The sequence below is a fragment of the Musa acuminata genome, chromosome BXJ3-4, assembly GCF_036884655.1.
Source record: "Musa acuminata AAA Group cultivar baxijiao chromosome BXJ3-4, Cavendish_Baxijiao_AAA, whole genome shotgun sequence".
Classification (NCBI taxonomy): domain Eukaryota; kingdom Viridiplantae; phylum Streptophyta; class Magnoliopsida; order Zingiberales; family Musaceae; genus Musa; species Musa acuminata.
The window spans coordinates 6,818,263-6,838,262 of record NC_088352.1 but is presented as its reverse complement, the minus strand read 5'-3'; the positions used below and the strand labels follow the sequence as shown (position 1 = coordinate 6,838,262).

Genomic DNA, 20,000 nt, shown 5'->3' with positions numbered 1-20,000 from the left:
TCCATGGCAAAGCGATTCACAAAATGGGAGAGGGGCTCGTCCTCCTTTTGGTTAAGTCCGAGGAGCAGTGCAACGGACGACTTTGGCCGGGCGTAAGCTAAGAAGTTAAGCTCAAAGTCTTTGGCGAGCTAATCAAAGGAAGTGATCGCCCCGGCCTTCAGGTCATTGTACCATGCGTGGGTTGGCCCCCTCATAGTCGTGGGAAATGCCCTGCATATCAAAGTGTCCGAGGTTTCGTACAATGCCATTTGGGCACGGAAGGCGGCTACATGGTCCGCCAGGTCGGTGGCGCCATCATATGCGTCGAGAGAAGGGAGCCGAAAGTTCGGGGGGACTGACTGATCTTGTATCTCAAGCGCGAACGGAGACCCCCCGAGTTCTTCCTGTGACTTACGAACCTCCCTCTGCACTTCGTCGAGTCGCTGGTTAATGAAGCATAGCTAGGCTTGCAGGGAGCCCGTTGAATCTAAAGATGACACCTCGGGCTCCGGGCGGGTGCTCGGGTTTCCCATTGCTCGATCCTCAAGCGGGGCCGATCGGACCCGAGGTGACGCGGGGAGCTCCGGAGGTACCGTGTGAGCCCGAACGGGCGGCTCTTGTTGCCACAGTGGTTGGATCGTAGGTGGGTGTGTCAGATGAGAAATGAGCGAGATAATGGTCTGCATCATCCCAGTCAGAACTCGGACTTGATGAGCGAGGTCCTGAAAAGGCCTCGGGTGATACGGGTGACGGGTCGGTTGGGGTGCCTTCGGGCGGCGACAAGCCCGGGTCATTGAATAACCGCCAATAGCGCTCTGAGGTCGCGACGGGGTGCTCAGATCGAGGTTCACCATGCCGGGGGGGGGGGATTCCCCGGAGCCCCGATCAAGTGCGACCCCTTAGCTGTGGGTTCGTCTGGGTCGATCTGCCGATCTCTCGACATTCGAACCCTCCTTCCAGCGCCAAACTGTTAGTGTCAACATCTTTACGTCATGGTCTCGGGGCCAACATGATTGGGTTCGGGTCCAAATGATTGGAGATCTTCCTGAACGACCCTTGAGACTGCTGAGGTAGCTGACCATGGTGGTCCGATCACGATGGGGTCATTGTTTTCTCTGGGAAGAGACCCCTCGCCTGGGCGTTCGGTGGGAGGCACTCCGTCTTCGTCCCTACACAGGTCGGGTCGGGAGATCTCGGCCCGACCCCTCCGATGATCAAGTTAGTCGATAGTCTCAGGGGGATTTTCTTATTTGATCTCCCTCCCTCTTCGTTCCGAACGCGAGTGTTTTTATAGGGAAGGTCATCATTTCCTGATGTGCCCGCTTGCAGGGAGAATGGTCGTACCTTGGATAACGTCTGACATCGACATTGGCATTGCGTGAAGGACCGGACTCCTGTAGAATGGTGACATGCCTCGATCGACGTTTTGATCTACTTCGGCCAGGCGTTGTCAAGTCAGATCGAGACAGGCGACCCCTATAACTCCTCGGTCTGCGTGACCTAGGAGACGTCACCCAAGAGTTGGTGATGTTAGTTCATGTCCCATTACTATTATTACCCTCGTCAAGCATGCAAGCATACCAATCTTGCTTCTATGCCCTCCCTCATGTGATTTCTTTGGAGTTGATATCTCGTCTATTATCTTATCTATCTATCTCGGATATTTTATTTACCAATGAGATTGTTTTAATCGATGAGAATTTAGATAGAATAAATAATAAACTTGCGTTATGGAGATAAACTGCTTTTGATCAATTCGATTACAAATATACCTCCAATAGTTTGGTGCCACTGGATATGGTTTAATATCATGATCATTCGGGCTTCATGTCCCAGATTTATATGGTTAAACTATTACTTGAGAGAATAAGCTTAGTTCAAAATCCAATGGTTTACCAATCGTAAAGGAATCTGTTCATAAATGTCAAGGTAATACATGAAAGGAGGGGAACCAACTGGAAGCTCTATTTGGTCTGTTCCATAACGGTCTTAGTCTAGTCCAATCGACACTTGGTTTTTTTTTATCTTGTTCTGGATAATGAAAACTTGTTGCTTCGAGGGGTCTTTTATCCTTTGGTATTCCTCTTCCCGGAAAATGCCGTTGCTTAACAAATGGGGCCTCTGTGGCTCCCCGACTCTTCCTCTCCTGCGGCCCTCTCTCTCGCATGCTAACCTAATCCACCGTTACCGCCCGCCTCTTCCTTTGAAGAAGAGGTGCGGACGAGGAGTTCTCTCGTGCTCCCTTCGCCAGTTCGCAAGATCGATGGAGGGCGAACGGCGACCCACAACGGCAGAGGAAGAGGAGGGTGTCCCCTCGATGAAGCTCCTCTTCGTCGAGATGGGCGTCGGCTATGATCAGCATGGGTAACTCCATCCGAACTCCGATCGAATCGCGTCCTTTCTTCCTACAATTGATTCCTGTTGGTGTAGCTCCTCTTCACGAGGATCTCTCTCTCTCTCTCGTTTTGTCAGGCAAGATATAACCACCGCTGCGATGCGCGCTTGCCGCGACGCCATCTCTTCCAACTCCATCCCTGCTTTTCGACGAGGTTAATAGTTCCTCTTTTCTTTTCTTTCTCATGTTTATGATCAGGTATTCTCCTGACCTTGAGGATCTTGGATTGTTTGTTGAATTGGCTGCTGAAAACTTAGGGTTGAGTCATTCTTTAAGCTTGCTGAAAATTTTTTGTCCTTGTGTTCTCTGTGCAGGGTCGATTCCTGGTGTTAATTCGGATCAGATGAAGCTTGTAATCAAGCTAGGAGTCCCTCGGTCTACCCAGCATCTGCTCGATATTGAGATGGTTAAATCTGTCTTTCCTTAGTGAGTCTAAATCGTTAATTCCCGCTTGTTTCCCGATCCTTTGAATTGTCTGGTTCTTTGAGGTTGTTGATTTGGTAGGTATAAATGATGCTTTTACAATGCACTTGGCTTCCTGCCTGGGATATATTCATTGCAATGATCACGATGTGTATAAGCCAGGAAGTCCAAGTGAATTAATCTTGAGGTCAATGAAGTGACACTAGTTAATTAACAAGAGGTCTCTTAAGTTCTTAATGGAATTGATTGATGAGACCTTCACTGATCAGAGTGACAAGGTTTCTATGGGAGAATTTACCAAAGTCTATATTTGGAAATTATCAGTTACAATTTCCAAGTATGGTTTGCAGAATTCAGTTAGAAAGTTGGGTAACACACATGCAATTCTTATCCAGTAAATAATTAACTGGAAAGGCTATATGCCCGCCCAGGATAATGATTCTTTGATAATCTGTTATATTTGTAAATGACTTAGCTGTTTCACCAAGTGGTATCAAACTTTTAGAGCTGCAGGAATGCTTAATTTAATGTCAGAAGAACTTTGATCTATCTTGTATATGAGTTGAATACTTTTCTTTGTGTTCCTTTTGTTTTCCTTTTCTTTTTCTTGAGTAGAATTTTGTGCTGCAGGCTTACCAAAGTGAGATATGTTTAAATGAGGATTAATCTTATTGTTGCTGTTTAACATGTGCTCTTGAGTTTTTCCTACTGATTTCTTGTTGCATTATTGATTCCTTATCTAATTAAACAGTAGCCCATACGAAACATTATATGATAGAAAACTAGCTACTTGTTCATGTCTATATCTAGAGTTCTTTTCACCGAATAACCTAATCTATGAATTTCTGTAAATTTGCAGCATTTATAGCGTGACATGTCTGAAGAAGCACCTCAGGCCTTTGCTGTTTTATGATAAATTAGAATTAGCATTTCTTGCCTCTATATAACTTCAGGAGTTGTTGAATTTGAGAAATATGTTTGAGAAGATTTATATCTTTTTCTATGACATCCTCACGAATATATTGAGATGATAGGTGTCCAACATATGAAGGCATTTCTGACAACCATTATGAATTTGTTTATCTTATTGTAGTGGCGAAATTATTAAGGTGGAGGTTGTCGATGGAGGGATGATATGCTCAAGTGGTGTTTATCTTGAAGCGATGGGAGACAAAAATGATGATTGCTACATAGTGAATGCTGCGATATATGTTGGCTACTGATGCCTTTGTATGGTCGTCCTTGCTTCTGTCTTTTCCTTACCTTTTCATTATAATGCTTTCATAGAGTGTCATTGCTAGTCTTTCAGAAGGTTATGTAGGCTTTATTCTGTGTTCTCTTAACTTTAAAGTTTTTCTTGGAGTAATAATAATCGTAGTAACTACTTTCTTATTGTGATTTATCTCTGGCAAGTTTTGTTATTGGCATTTTTTTTTCCTTTTATCTCTTTTCACTGAAAGACACATACGTGTTCATTAGTTGATTTCACTAAAAAGCAGGCTTGAATATTGGCATTTGTTCGTATGCTAACATTTCCCTGAATCATTTGGCATTTGTGGCAGTCTTGCATATGCTGTTTTACAATCTGGATCTGCAGCTGCAGCTTCGTTTAGTCATTGATCAAAATATTTTTGTTGGAAGAATTAGTTTAACCTCTTGTGGTATCTATGGAGCTAACTATATTGTCCACCATCTCATCGTGTAACGGACAACTCAAGGGAAAAAAACACATGAATATGAGGTTCTGCTTCCAAACAAAGAACTTTGCATCATAAATTAAACTATTGCTACTGAACCCTCTGATATTGATAAAATGATATTTTATTGGTATGACAAATGACAATGTTACAATTTTGCCACGTTTTTTTTTAGGCTTCTTGATTTCATATTTGTCCAAGCAAGAGATTATTATCACTGACCATACCCCCCATTGAATCACTGAAGAATACATTAACAGATATTGAAAATAATTCTTCCTAACTTCTAAACAGTTACCAATTGTGTACTTTCTAGTCCTTCCACAAATATTGTCAGAAACATCTATTCCATCAACAGAGTGCTGCATATAGGATCTGATTCCAAGTATCTGGAAGGCCGGAAACGCACCAGTGGCTGCAATCCATGCCTGCGTGATCTCCACTGTATGCAGATGGATGTGCGTCTTTTCTGAGTTGGGAGAGCAAGGTTATGTCAAGCAGATAAACTGGCTTTGTCATGGTACTAAGAACACTCTTCACGATGCCTTGAGCTGGAACTGGACCACCAGGGTAAGTTGATCCTTTGACTGGTTGGATCTGTCTGTAACAGTTCTTTGCACTTGGGTCTCCCCAATCGACCCCTCTGATTACAGAATTAAGGAAGAAATGATTTATCAGCTCCATCAACATAACCTATAAGACCTATATGGTTGCTTGAATTTCTTTACTTGATGCATTTCAAGGGAATGAATAGAACATAAGTCTTCTTATCTTTATTTTAAATTCTTCGTTCTTATTAATCTTAACAATAGCTTATGAGTGTTCCTGTTCTAGCACATACACAGGAAAAAAGTGAATTATGATAGAACCATGTAAGGGATGATTTGCATCTGTTATAAATTGAATTCTGGAGAGAGGAAGTCACTGAAAGATTCAATGTTAGGATTAGAAATAGCCAGTGGTATCTGATCTCAGCCTTCATGTTTGTTCCGGTTATGCACCAAAGCGTACCAGAAACGGTAGAAGTCTTCTCATGTTTATTTAAAAAATTTCTTCTTATTAATCTAAAAATGAAGGCTCGAGTGTTTCTGTGTTGGTATACAAGGAAAAGAAGTCAATTATGATAGAACCATGTAAGGGATTGATTTGCATTCCTTGTAAGATGAATTCTGGAAAGTGGAAGTCACTGAAAGATTCAATGTTAGGATAAGAAATAATCAGTGGGATCTGGACCTCAGCCTTCATGTTTGTACCGGTTATGCACCGAAACATACCGGAAATGTAATTTGTCATGATTTAGCATGACCCAGCTTATCAGGAGAGCAATTGACTGTATTAAGAAGATCGATACCTTGGCTGCTAAACAATAACAGACTTTGCACTAAGCTAATTCTCTTTAAAACAGAAGTAAAGGTTTGACTCGGTTGTCTGTTTTGTGATGATATTGAAGACTATGAAATGTGCTTTTGCAAACTATGGTTGTGTGGAGGTAAGCAGAACATAGCTGATCGATACCAATGTTCATTACATTAGGATGAAGGAATCTTCTTGAGAGCTGTGGTAGTAGCAAGTAAAAAAAGATTTTAGCCTGTCTATGATTATGGCTGGAGTTGGTTTGTCTAGAAGGAGAGAAATCAAAGTATCTGTAGCAATAACCTGAATGGTGAGTTGTTTGTTTGGAAGGAGAGAAATTAATGGATCTGTACCAGTAACCTCAATGGCAATTGAGTGGGTCTTCAAGCTGATGTTGCTCAAGCACAGAGATGGTGTAATCTCTGTTGCGAGTTAAATGTTTATCTGTCTATTTTCTCTCTACTTTTCCTTTCATTTATTTTTTTTAATCTTTCTTGTTTCTTATTCTTTGTCATTCATACTCCTTAAATTTTTATTTACCTGTTGGAAGGCCTCTTCCTCCATCTTTTAGTAAAATAGAGAACTGATTTTTCTTGCATGTCACAAGACAAATAACAAACATTAAGGTTTGGATCCGATATGAGATAGGCATACTACAATCCTATATATGCAGGCTTTATTGGTTGCACAATGATTCTTGTAAGCAATGTGTTATCATGCATAAGAGAAACACTTTTGACATCAGTCATTTTGATGTTGTTGACAAATTGTAAAGAGCTTCCATTTTTATTCTTGTTAATCTCTAAGCTTCTTGAATAACTAGTGGTGGTCCGATCCCTGTGAGATATTGGGGGTCTTTATACTGAATGTTACCATTTGTGTTAAAATTTGAAGACATGGATTTTCAGGTTTCCTTCTTGTTACAAAGCTGATGCATTTGTCCAAATAGAAACAAGGAAAACACAAAGATGGTTGGTTCATTAACAGCCAATGCTTTTGGCATAGTGAGAGAACTCCAAGAGAAGGGATTAAGATTCCTAGAGGGAACTGTTAGATGATGTTCTGTACATATTTCAAGAAATTAGTTCCTTTTCGTTTAGGCATATAGTTGTTTTCATGTATGTTTTCTTTCTGCTGATCGTAATTTACGACTGACTGTGGTTGTAGAACTTACAGGTAATGGGTTGGGGATATCCCTTGGAAGAAGACTTTGGTTGTGGCAGGATTGACGTTGGAATCCACCCATTTGGCCCAAGTAGCTAGCCCCTTGTTGAAGGCCAGCAACCTATCCATGTCTCTGTAAACCTGGACTCCGTCCTGTACATAGTCCCATCTGCACCACAAGATTGCTGTTGTTAGACTGACATGGTAGATGAAATAACAGCTTTTCCAAAGAATAATGCAGGGTTCTGAGTTAGGGCATCTCTCACACGGTTGGCTGTTTCCTCTGTGAGTCCACCAATGCCAGGTATTGAAGATTAACACGTCGGCGCCCAGCCACACCGAGCCAGATTGGATGGAATCGAGCTTCAGGACGCGGCCGATGGGTTCGTTCACTATGTCCACCAGGTATGTGGTATGGTAGTACACTACCGACACTCCATAATCCTGCAGTAGCGCCTGTTGTTAGCTGTAGTTTCATTTAATTCTTTACCATGCTTTCGCTGTTGCACTCATGTGCTTTCATAGCTAAAATCTCTACATGACTGGAGCAGCAGGTGAGCTGACTATTTCAGACTGTTCTCTCGTTTGTCTCTCGATATTTTTGGGTATATGACGGAGTTTGTTTTGTGAAAAATGCTCATATATAGGCTAGAATCCGTGGCAGAGAGTAGCTTGCCACAAGGTAAATTTTGTTGTTAGATGGCCCTTCAGAATCACACGAGGGCTTACTGCTGATGCGAGGCAGAACTGTTCTTGGGACCCCAAACTTTATTCCCATTGTAATACCCAAGAATGCTTCGTCGTACAAGATGGGTGTAAAATAAAAGCTGAGGCAAAGGTTCAGAGAAAGTAGGAAAAAGGCGGAACGGTTTGAGGTGACATGAAACAAAGAGGAACAGTGAATGACAGAAAAGAGAAAAAAGTAGGGGCAGGACGAAGCAAAGCAGAAGCCGATGAACAGGGTCCGATTTGGTATCTCAATGAATGAAAATTTGGATTGTCAAAATCCTTTGTCGGGTTTGCACTCTGGCCATGATGCATTGACCGGAAAAAACGCATCGCCATACTGGAGGCCAGATGGAAAGTAACGCCAGTGATGGCTCTTTCTCGATGGCATGTTCTCTGCAGAAGATGACAGAAGAATAAGAAAACTCGGGGTTTTTACTCTTTAGGAAGCTTATCAAAAGGTCATGGCTAGTTGCCTTGGTGCAGACGAACTGAACACTTGTTCCAATCTCTACAACTTAAGAGGTTTCTTATTATAAAAAGCGGAACGGCGCGTCACGGAGTTCGGTCATTACCTCTCGTGACAGGAGCTCAGGAAATGCCAATTTGGGGAGTTGGTGAGGAAAACAAGACTCACAGTGCAATGACATGCCTTGCTGTTGCAGTCTCCCAGGATATGATGTGTGATTCCTTCTTGGATACAGACACGTGAACAATTGGGCACCACCACCACATGTGCCAGCGGATGTGATGCTTGAGATCTTGAATCTCCACGAAACAAAAGAGCGATTCATAACAGAGTTTGGAGAACAAGGTAGGGGAAGGAGGGTTGATGATGATGATGATGATGATGCTGGTGATGAGAAGAACAAAGAGGGGGATATCGCAGAGGTTTCAGAGAGAAAGAAGGGCACCTCGAATGCGATGGTGGAGAGAGCCTCCTTTCTTGTGTAGGTCGTCCTGGCGTTCGGCACCGCGGCATGAAGCATACAGCCCAGTGACTGCCACTGGTTCAAGCTGATGGAGTCCCCCACAAACATAATCTTCTTGCCTTTCCACCTCTTCAGCAAATCTTGGCCGTCGAACCTTCAGGATTCCCCCATTCACTTGGTGCGAAATAGCAGCGAGTAATGAACACAGCAGAGAGAAACTTACCTTGGGAGCTCACAACCATCAGGCTTCCACCTGTACTTGAGGTACATCTTGTCGGTCCGGCCGTATCGTTGGCAATCGAACTCTGGCTCCAGAAAGGGGCAACTTGAGGAGTCGTAGAGCGGGTAGGTCTCGTCGTAAACCCACCTCCCTCGGAACATGTTCTTGCAACTGACACCACTCGCCCTCTCCCGCTTCCTCGCCGACCCGCCGTTGTTGCGACGCTTGTGCTCTAAGCTCTCTGTCGTTATGCCATGCAAAGAGGCAACTAGAAGTAACAGTAAAGTGCAGTGGAGTCCAAAATTCCCGAAGGTTTTGGATCCCATATGGGAGGAGAAGAAGAAGAAGAAGAAGAAGAAGAAGAAGAGGTGATGGCGATGGGAGAGAGGATCTACAGATAGAGCGGTGTCAAGAGAAATGGAGGTGGTAGAATTTATGAAACTGAGCTCACAAGGATTTGGCTGTTCTGCTATTTGCAGCAGTTCACTTTATTGTTCTGTTCACGGTGGTAAAACAAGGACGGAGAGGAGGGAGGGGGGATGTGGCATGGCCTTTGCGAAGGGGGCCGAGCCTGGACAGGTTTGGAGTGTCAAGGAGCATATTGCTATTGAGAGGTGATTTCATGGACTTGCTTTGTGTCGTGGAGTGAACTTGCTTTGGGTTGGCTACTTGCAAGTACGTGTGCCATCTTTGCCGACTGTGGCACCATCCATCTGATGTGGTTGAGACAAGCGTCACATACTAATCCCTCGGTGGCCATTCCATGGACGGGCATGCCTTGTGTATAAAGTGGCAGCATGTATACTCGTGAAATACTCTCTTCAGACCAGTGCTTCTGTCACAAGAACAGGAGATCATAACTTCCAACCATGGGAGGGATGTAGTACTGCTTTTGTAGGATGTCACGTCATTGGTGAGACATGCACCGCAGCAGATCCATAAAATTAGGCTTTTTTTGGGCCTCGATTTTATTACGACGGTTGTGATCATAATCGAGTCCTTTTAATATGTTTATATGCACACATATTTAACATGCATATGTTCACATGTTAAATATTCTTTTATCATCGTTCTCATATTATGTTTAGGCATATGAAAAGTGACAAGAATATAATATATTTCGATGGATAATTATTAGGAGAAAATATCATTGACATATTTGTAAGTACGATATAACCCTGATCTATATGCGCAGAGTCGTTCGAGGTGGAGAGCGCCTTCTCCCGAGTCGTTACATGCATAAAAATCAAAGTTGAGAGAAGCTTTATGAGTTGACCCATCCGATGTTTATGTTAGTATTGAAGTTAACTCTCTTTAATTTTGAGTTCCTCTCGTTTGAAGTTGAGGGTATGTTTTTCTATCATCCCTTGAGGAGACGGAATATCTCATAAAGATTCTATAATGGAGGTGGTTTATAATCAACTCAAGCTGTCCATTCGACTCCCAAAGATAATCTTATGAATATTTCGTAGGGTGATAGTTTGTGATTGTCCCGAGCTGCTCCCTAGACTTCTAAGAATATTCTTGTGAATATTTCACAGGGAAAGCAGTTCGATAACTAACCTTGGACTCCTATCCACGTGTGTAAGCGGGTGTCGGGTTGTTTGAGTCTCTTTCCTCCCACGGGCTTGTGGTTTTTATGTGTGCTGGTTATTTATTCACTATAACTTGTCCCCCTCTCAAAGGTGTGCTTTAGAGCTCTTGGGTTCAAAATGTGTTATTTGGTTTTTTCGGAGAATTCAAGATCTCATCCTAAGGGTTGAGTTTTTCTGAATTAGGTATCTTAACCATTTCAGGCCTTGCGCCTCCACCGTGAGGGATTTTGCTTGGCACGGGTCGGATTTTTCTCGACTCATGTGCCTCGGGCATCATTTAGCCCGATCATTCGCCATAGCGAGTTTCTTTTCACGCAAGTTGGGTCTCCGACTTACACGTCTCACGTATGTTTCGTCTTGTGCCTCCACCGTAGCAGATTTTACTTAGCGTGAGTCGAATTTTTCTTGACTCATGCGCCTCGAGCATTATTTGACTCGATCCTTCGTTGTAGCGGATTACTCTTCACGCGGGTCAAGTCTTCTCGACTCACGTCTTATGCTTTCGTCGTAACATATCTTCTAGTGTGGGTCAGATCTTCTCGATTCACGTGTCTCTTCGGAGCTATCCCGAGGAAACACTTGACTCAATCGCGAGAGGTGGTTATATCATAAGAGGGGAGAGTTTGCTTTCCCTGATCAACATCTATAGTGGGGGGAGAAAGAGTATATCTTCTTCACATCCTTCTCAATTGGTATCTTAGTAATGGAGAGAGAGACCGAGGAAACACTTGACTTCATTGCGAGGGGTGGCTATATCATAAGAGGGGAGAGTTTGCTCTCCCTGATCAACATCTATAGTGGGGGGAGAGAGAGTATATCTTATTCACATCCTTCTCGATTGGTGCCCTAGTAACGAAGGAGAGAGAGACATTCGAGTGACGTCTTTTCGACATGATCCTGAAATAACACTTGTGTTAATCATGTGAGAAGCGAAAGATTTCTCGATTAATTAGCACTTGAGAGGCAGAGGAGAGAGGGATTATATCTTCCTCGATTAGCACCTCAACAAAGAGAGAGAGAGAGGGAGATTTCCTCATGTCTTCCACGATTAGCGCCTTAGCAACGAAAGTTTGATTTCCTCATGTCTTCTACGATTAGTGCCCTAGTTTGCTTTCCCTCATATCTACCTCGATTAGCGCCTCAGCAACAAGGGAGTATCCCTTCAACATGGTCTCGAAGGAACATTTGTACTGATCGTGAGAAGAGAGAGATCGTCCCCTATCTATAAACCTCCCTTAGTCTATTTAGTGAGGTTCATTCCACTCTCTCGTCCTAACATCAAATGTCATGATTCCTTATTACCTCTAAAAAAGAATGCAATCAAGAATTTATTATCCATTTGTTATTTGTATTTTTATTGGTCGAGTAAAAATAATATATATATATATATATATATATAATTATAATAATTATTATTATTATTTATCATCATAGATATCAAGATTCTTGTTAATTTTCTCATTATTCATAACACATATGCTAAGGGAAAGAGTGTCAATTTTGCAAGTATAAGATTTCTCGATCGATTGCGGAAGCTTAGTTCCCAAATTTTTTGAAACAATATCCTATTACAAAATCCTCTGATCATAATCATAACTAGAAATATCTAAAATGTGCATTATAAAATGTTCATCAAATGTGGCGGTTGTATCAAGTCGAGAGTGATAATGACGAAGGGAAGAGAAAACGGCTTCGATGGATGAAAGCATAGGCTAAGTTATCTCATCCCCGGGAGCAAGGGTGAAGCTCGAAGAAGGCTAACAGAAAAGGGATCAAGGTGAACACAGCGCTTACTGGAGAGAGCTTTGGTCTTTTTCTAACATTGAAGGAATAATCTCCAAGGAAAAAATCAGCAAAGGGAAAAAATAGAAGTTACAGGTGGGGATGATGATGGCACTGACGAAGGAATTGGAGGGGTTGTGTAACGTCCCTTAAACTCGATCATAAGAGACTTCAAGATTAGAACTTTAATAAGAGACACTTCAAGTAAATTCTCCAACAAGGCGAACTGACAGGTAAAAATCCAGAAACATGGGTTTTTTCTTTTCTTTTTTTGGGTATAACTCGCCCAAAGTTTAATACATCATCCAACATAAATTTCACCTATTTGTACAACCCCACCAAGTAACCACAAATCCCAAGATAGAAATTGCCTACCTGCACCCACAATGATGGGTTCATTTAAGAGGCAGCTTTCGTGATCAACTGATTGAATGAATGGACATGCAAATTCACTCCCAAAAAGAGAATGAAAAGGCCTTAACGGTGTTCACTTAGAAACAGCGAAGCGAAATAACGGCGGTGAAGCTCAGTTCAACAGTAGAGCAACTTATTAATGTTTATATAATCTCAACGTGAGATGATGCCTATGCATCAGCCCAAGTTCGAACACCAACTTCTCCCACATAAACCCCTGAAATGGTTTATCAAGAGAACAAAATTGGACAGATAAATTCAATTCCTAGTCGTTTCTGCACTCGGGAAGGTACAGGTCAGATTCTTGTCACGGTTTAACAATTTAATATACTGAGATCAATTCTCATCGCTAACTCCACCATTGGAATTGGAGCCTCGAGAAACGATGTCATGACATAAAATAAATCAACATGTCTATGCAAACTACTTTTGAGAATACCTAAACACCTCCTCCAGGTTTAGCACCCCTTTACCCTCTTCCCGGGGATCGTTAGGCCATGACCGTCCGGCTGATACACCGGCCACAGTAGGCCGTTCAATCATCTGAATGTTGCGCCTAGACCCGCTTGAGCTTTCCGACGCCATGAACGGTGGCCTTGCGTCTTTCCCGGTTAGGCTCTGCACAACAGATTTGAAGTGAGTCGCATCCGTCTCGACGAACTTGGTCTCGATTATCTTCACCCTGGTACCTTGTCCTGACATGGAATTCGAACTCTTCCTTGATAAAAACTACGTCGATAGATTTATGGAGGCAACCGACTCGGGTATATAGAAGCCGTCAAAGATATGTTGGATGCCTACTTAGACCCAAGAGAATAGTCAAAGGCACGCCGGTCATGCATTCATGAATGGTGACCAAGCGAATCTATGGATTAAGATCTCCACAAGGTTGGCAAGACAAAAAGGTTCATTATGATAAGTTACTTTTACTTGAACCCAGGTTAATAATGCTGTACCAATTCAAAAGTTAAACATTGACATCCAGTATCTCCTATAGCCCGGCCCGTAATAGTTGAATGTTCCAAGGTGGAGTGGTTGGAGGGATAGCTGACATCTTTAGCTGCTTCATGGGTTTGATCAAAATTACTGGTCGCATATACAACTTATTGTAGAAGCACAGATTGACGATAATTAAATTGTAACAAGGAATATTAGTCCTAGAGGCAAAATTTTCATATACAAACAATTATATTGACTAAGTAATTTAATTGATAATTGAGCAGAAAAAAAATATATATACTAAATATGATAGAGTTTATCTAGAACGCAGTGGATCCCTCGCCAGTTGTTTCTACGGATGAGTGGCTGGAAGCGATGCTCTTCTCTATAAATCTCAGGGAAGATCTGAGCTCCCTTCGTGCAGACCTTATGTAGAAATTTAAGAGAGATTGTTGAAGATCGCAGCAGGACAGCATCAGATGTTATCAAATTGGACACGCAAACGGGAGTCCCTCCACCAATTTGCAAAGTCATGTTCTAGATCGTAGATGAGAACTCTGGGATCTAGTAACGTGGTAACTATTGAATGCTCAAGCGAACGGCGGATGCCTTTAGACCTTCTGTTTCCAAGGACTGAAAGTTACGCTTATAAGCCATAGGGAGAGAGGGAGAGAGACGGAAACCGATAGCCGTAGAACTTTCATCATGAGAATTAACGGGGAAAATACGTAGATAGATACTCCAGATCAATCAACAAGATGACAACGCTGACCATCTACGGCTTCAAAAGATTGGCTACTTTATAGACGCTACCTATTACCCCTCCCTATGCATCATTTGACGAGGGTGCAGGTCACAATTAGACGTGCCGTACTCCAAGACCTGAAAATTAGAAAAACCACAAGGTTTGGTAGGCCACGTCAATGGTTTTTAGTGAGTTCATAGGTGGGCTCACGTTTCCTGGTTAACTTCAAATTTTGGCCGATGATCGTTTGTCAACTTAACTATACCGGCTAGTTATTGAAGCCTAACCACATCTGACCCATTCTAGCTACTGATGATATCTAAAGCAACTTATGCTAGCGGATCAAGTTTATGCTGAATTAGGATATTAGCTAATCGCATTTTGAATGGGTACAGACTGAGAAAAGATCGATATCAAAGTTAGGATGAAGACGAGCTCAAATGCCTACTTTATAAACCATATTCGGTTAACGGATCGAAAAAAATTCTCCGTGTTTGCTATCCATAGGATTAATCGTCAGTCAGATATTTCTAGAAGTTATTTATGTATATCCACTCCATTTATGTCGGATTAGGGTTCCACAAGTAAAAGAGGGTAGCTAGCAAGTTGTCTTGTTTAGTTGACACCGGGAATGAACACAACTTAGCTTGACGGGGCTGATTTCTCTTTACGAGATTGAGTTGCAGGAGAAAGATGGAGACATATTTCATTGTGCCCGCCCTGTAATCAGTGGATCCTATTTGTTGCAGAGAAGCTAAAACACTTCTCAGAAAGATGTTACCATCATGCATCCTGAGAGAAGAGGAGGATTACTAATTTGTCATGGCTATAGCTGAAGACATCGGCACTGAGTGCGTACAGCCACACTCGAAACGTACATCGGCCGGGCCAGTTCCACACACGTTACTGATGATATCACATCTGTTTCCATACTTTTGTTGTTATGGAAAAATATCATTGATATCCTTATCAATATGACGTGATTCTTATCCATATGTCGTAGTCATCCAAGATGAAAAACACCTTCTCTCGACTCGGTACCTACACAAAATCAAAATCGAGAGAGACTTCTTGAATCAATCCCTCTGATGCTTAAGTTAGTCATAAAATCAGCTTCTCTAGGTCTTAGTTTTCTATTTTCCTTCTCCTATTTGAAGTTAAGGATATATTTTTATACCTGACCTTGAAATGATATAATATTTTATAAAAATTTCGTAGAAAAGAGATGATTTATAATCAACTCGAGCTACCTCATAAACTCAAAATATTTCTATAAATATTTCATATGAGAGACAATTTATAACTAACTCGAATCGGTCCCTAGACTCCCGAAAATATTCCTATGAATATTTCATAAGGAGACAATTGATAATCAATCCGAACTATCTCTTAGACTCTTATCCATTCGAACGAATGAGTGTCAAGTCATTTGAACCTTTTTTTTCTCCCATGACGTTATTTTTAATCAATGTTATATTTATTTAATTCAGTATGATTTATGGTCAACTATTATTCCGATTAACAAGAGGACTGGCTTCACCTTCGGCTCCTTCACGGCCAAAACCACATTGAAGGAACCTAAATAGTGTCAATAATTCCTCTACGTGGTCAAAGATGCATGTTGAACTAACTGCAAAATTTAACTGGAATTCTGAGATCACATGCATGACTGCATTATTTTATAAGGTTGTCTGTACGATAATTAGAGTAGCCATGGAGGCTAAAAGCCAGCCTCTGACAAAAGCCTCCAAGAATATTGACCAAACGATGCAAACTCCGAATTACTTTGGGCCCATAGTCCAATGTCGTCGAATTGATGGTAAACTATACAACTCCAAGCTTCATCCAATGGGGGCCGTGTGATGTCCAAAGGATAAAAAGGGGATGCCCAGAATAACCATAATCGACGAGGAGCACAAATGCAGGGCCTTAAATAAAAGGCCCTGCATTTGACAAAATCGATACTGGAACATTGACTGCAGAGACTTCAAATATAATCTGCATTGCCAGCAACATCAGAAGATCGTTTGTCTTCTGAGCAGACAGCAGTGAGAAATTTGCATAATTAATCTGAGAAGTTGGATCCAAACAAAGGGTAATACTGTTAGAGCTAGTTGTAGGAAATTTAGCAATGGATAATTTTGACAATCCAACAAAGACAATAAGGTGAAAAAGATAAAAAGCGATAAGAACATCAGATTTACGTGGTTCGATCAATTAACCTTGACTTACATTCACGGACGAAAAATGAGTAAATCACTACTATAAAAGAGACTATTACAAATGCCTTAGGAAGATATAAGCACAAACTATTTAACTGAGTGTGGACTTAAACCTAAAACAAACACTTAGGTTTTTCTTGTGGTGCCTCTTATGATGCATCTGACTTCAAAGCTCATACCCTTATTTATAGTTCAAATGTGAGACTATGGGACTTGCCAAACTAACAAATCTCCATCTGGCATATCCCAACAAAACTTGCTCCACCTTCTTCATAAAAGCCCCAACGGGCAATCACCAACAATGAACACCAACCAAGTCCAAGCATTGCTTGAACTTGTAAACCGGAAGAGGCTTCGTAAGAATATCAGTTGGATTGTCCTTCGTATGAATTTTCTGAACAAGGACCTTTCCCTCAGCAATAGTATCTCATTTGCATCTAACAATTTTCTTACCCAAAAGCGGCTTCACAAGTTCCCAAGTTCTATTATGATGGAGAGATTCTATTTCTTCATTCATCGCAATCAACCACTTAACAAAATTATCACTGCATCTGAGTAGGAAGTAGGCTCACCAACTTCACTTATTTCTTCTACAACAGACAAAACATATACAACCAAATTTGTATATCTTTGTGGTGGTCAAATATTTCTCCGTGGTCTATCCTTGGCTATGGAATATTGCTCTTTCTCTGGATCATCTGCGTCAGTAGACTCGGGACCATCTACTGACATTCTTTGAATAGAAGAGTTCGACTTAAAAGAATTAAAACTACCAATCTCAAGCTCCACATGCTTCTGCGCACTATCATTTGTACAACTAGTAGATTCCACTTTAGAATATAACATAGACAATTCATCAAAAGTAATATATCTACTGATTACAAATTTTGAGGATTTGAGATCAGAACACCATAATCTTATCCTTTCACCCCAGAAGCATACCCAAGGAAAATGCACTTTTTCGCTCGAGGCTCTAATTTTCCTTCATTTACATGCATATATGCTGGACACCCAAAAATTTTTAAATCAGAGTAATCAGCAGTACCTGACCAAACTTCCTCCGGAGTTTTAAAATTAAGTGTTGCAGAAGGAGCGCGGTTGACAACATAACATGTCATATTAATCGCCTCTACCCAAAAGTCTTTTGTCAACCCTGCATTTGAGATCATACACCTTGCTCTCTCCAAGAGTGTTATGTTCATACGTTCGGCCACACCATTTTGTTGAGGCGTCATCCTAACGGTGCGATGCCGAACGATTCCTTCGTGTTTGCAAAATTCATTAAAGTCACCTTCACAAAATTTCATGTCATTATCAGTTCGAAACCGCTTAATCTGTTTACCTGTTTACTTCTCAATCAAAACCTTCCATTGTTTAAAGGTTAGAAAAACATTATTTTTATGCTTCAAAAAATAAACCCAAACTTTCCTGGAATAATCGTCAATGAAAGTTAACATATACCTAGCACCACTCTTAGACTAAACATGAGCTGAACCCCAAAGGTCTGAATGAATATAGTGAAGAGTACCTTTTGTTTTGTGAACTGCCGGAGAATTGAAGCTGACTCTTTTTTTTTTCCAAACACGCAATGTTCATAAAAATCTAGTGGCCCAGTACTCTGTCCACAAAGTAGACCCTTTTTGCTCAATGTGCTCAAACATTTTTTACTCATATGACCCAAATGCATATGACATAATTTGGTGATGTCAGAATCAAACAATGATGATGATGAGACTGCAACCGAGCTTGTGACAATTGTTCCCTACAAAATATACAAGCTACCAGACATACAAGCTTTCATAACAACAAGAGCACTTCTAGAAACTTTCATAACTCCACCTTCGACTGTGTATTTACACCCAAGGGCCTCTAGAGTACCTAAAAAGATGAGATTCTTTTTTAAATCAGGAACATGTCTAACATTAGTGAGCGTCCTCACAATACCATCATGCATTTTAATTTGAATTGTTCCTTTACCAACAACATCACATGCTGTATTATTGTCCATCAAAACAATTCCACCATTACAAGATTCATATGTAGAAAATAAATCTTTATTAGGACACATGTGATAAGAACAACCTGAATCTAAAATCCATTCATTTTTAGACCTCGTCCTGTCATCAATAGCAAAGAAAATATTTCCAACATTCTTATCAGTTGCTACACTAGCTTCAACGAATTCAATAGTTTTCTCAATAAATTTTTCCTTTTAGTTTAATTTATTTTTTAATTTAAAACAATCAACCTTAATGTGCCCTATTTTATAATAATATCTGCATTCCAAATTTCTATGTCTGGATTTAGATCTAAATTTAGATCTACTATTGTCAAATTTCCTTTTATCTATTCTCCCCCTAACAACTAGACCTTAAGCTTGATTCTCTCTACTTTCCCCAGTGATATCTCTATCTATTTGCTCCTTAGATTTTAGTGCAGATTTAATCTCCTGATACGAAATTATTTCTTTTTCATAAATTATAGTATCACAGAAATGCTTAAAAGATTGGGGAAGAGAACACAAAAGTAATAGGGTCTTATCTTCATCATCAATTTTTGCATCTATATTCTCCAAATTCATAACCAAAGAATCAAATTTATCAAGATATGAGAGTATAGATGTACATTCAGTCATCCGAAGCATATACAAACTCTACTTTAAGTAGAGACAATTCTCTACTGTCATCTTCATATACAAGACTTTAAGCTTATCCTACATGCTCTTAGCCGTAATCTCCGGAGTTACCTTCCGTAAAACCTCGTCATAGAGATTTAAAATAATGTTGGATCGGGCCTTCTTATCCATACCTACAAGATCTTCCTTTGACGTACCATTTGGAATATTTTTAACTCCCTATAGTGCCAAATTAACTCTGTCTTGAACCAGAATGACATTCATCTTGAGTTGCCACATGCCGAAGTTAATATTTCTATCGAATTTCTCGATAACGATATTTGTTATTGTCATTATTACCAAAAGATCTTGAAACTAGGCTCTGATATCAGTTTGTTAGAGTAAGCCTTAAGAAATTTACTAAAGAGTAATTTTGGCAACCCAACAAAAACAATAAAACGGAAAAGATAAAAGCGACAAGAACACTAGATTTACATGGTTCGATCAATTAACCTTTACCTACATCCACGGACGAAAGAGAAACAAATCACTACTATAAAAGAGACTATTACAAATGTCTTAAGAAAATATTCTTAGACCATAAAACACCCAAAAATATTAAACAAGAAAAAATATAAACTATTTAACTGAGTGTGGACTTAAACTCAAAGCAAACACTTAAGTTTTTCTTGTGATGCATCTAACTTCAAGGTCCAGACCCTTATTTATAATTTTAATAAAAGATAATAAGTCTAATTTTCCTGAAACTATAAGAATTGCCCAATCGAATGTTCAAGAGA

General features: G+C 40.7%; 2 protein-coding genes across 14 annotated transcripts; one reads left to right on the top strand and one right to left on the bottom strand.

The window, feature by feature from the left end:
- The first annotated feature begins 2,044 nt into the window (after positions 1–2,044).
- LOC135636330 (uncharacterized) lies at positions 2,045–7,582 on the top strand. Of its 12 annotated transcripts, none has more exons than XR_010495878.1 (7): positions 2,047–2,343; positions 2,452–2,528; positions 2,689–2,800; positions 3,891–4,027; positions 4,853–5,064; positions 7,024–7,215; positions 7,316–7,582. XR_010495878.1 is itself a non-coding variant. In XM_065148016.1 (5 exons), the coding sequence occupies exons 1-4, from the start codon at positions 2,075–2,077 to the stop codon at positions 4,018–4,020; spliced, it is 588 nt and encodes a 195-aa protein (XP_065004088.1). In that variant the 5' UTR covers positions 2,047–2,074; the 3' UTR covers positions 4,021–4,027; positions 7,024–7,582. The 12 variants fall into 12 exon arrangements, 4 of the variants coding, with proteins under 4 accessions (XP_065004090.1, XP_065004088.1, XP_065004089.1 ...); XR_010495877.1 differs by having other exon boundaries at positions 7,302–7,582; XR_010495882.1 differs by having other exon boundaries at positions 2,045–2,343; positions 2,689–2,780; positions 4,867–5,064; positions 7,024–7,582.
- Positions 4,609–9,215, bottom strand: LOC103981628 (protein trichome birefringence-like 37). 2 transcript variants are annotated; one of them, XM_009398375.3, is made up of 5 exons: positions 8,893–9,215; positions 8,652–8,823; positions 7,280–7,455; positions 7,022–7,180; positions 4,609–5,137 (listed from the first exon to the last, which is right to left on the bottom strand). In XM_009398375.3, the coding sequence occupies exons 1-5, from the start codon at positions 9,213–9,215 to the stop codon at positions 4,846–4,848; spliced, it is 1,122 nt and encodes a 373-aa protein (XP_009396650.2). In that variant the 3' UTR covers positions 4,609–4,845. The 2 variants fall into 2 exon arrangements, with proteins under 2 accessions (XP_009396650.2, XP_018680949.2); XM_018825404.2 differs by having other exon boundaries at positions 7,022–7,455.
- Between the last annotated feature and the right edge of the window lie 10,785 nt (positions 9,216–20,000).

Bases quoted from the DNA above. Each gene is read 5' to 3' on its own strand.
- LOC135636330 (XM_065148016.1), top strand. From the start codon at position 2,075: ATGCCGTTGCTTAACAAATGGGGCCTCTGTGGCTCCCCGACTCTTCCT. The intron at 2,529-2,688 runs GTTAATAGTTCC...TTCTCTGTGCAG, and splicing joins CATCCCTGCTTTTCGACGAG to GGTCGATTCCTGGTGTTAAT. The intron at 2,801-3,890 runs GTGAGTCTAAAT...ATCTTATTGTAG, and splicing joins GTTAAATCTGTCTTTCCTTA to TGGCGAAATTATTAAGGTGG.
- LOC103981628 (XM_018825404.2), bottom strand. From the start codon at position 9,215: ATGGGATCCAAAACCTTCGGGAATTTTGGACTCCACTGCACTTTACTG. The intron at 8,824-8,892 runs GTAAGTTTCTCT...GGAATCCTGAAG, and splicing joins GATGGTTGTGAGCTCCCAAG to GTTCGACGGCCAAGATTTGC. The intron at 5,138-7,021 runs GTAAGTTCTACA...TTCTGTAATCAG, and splicing joins ATATCCCCAACCCATTACCT to AGGGGTCGATTGGGGAGACC.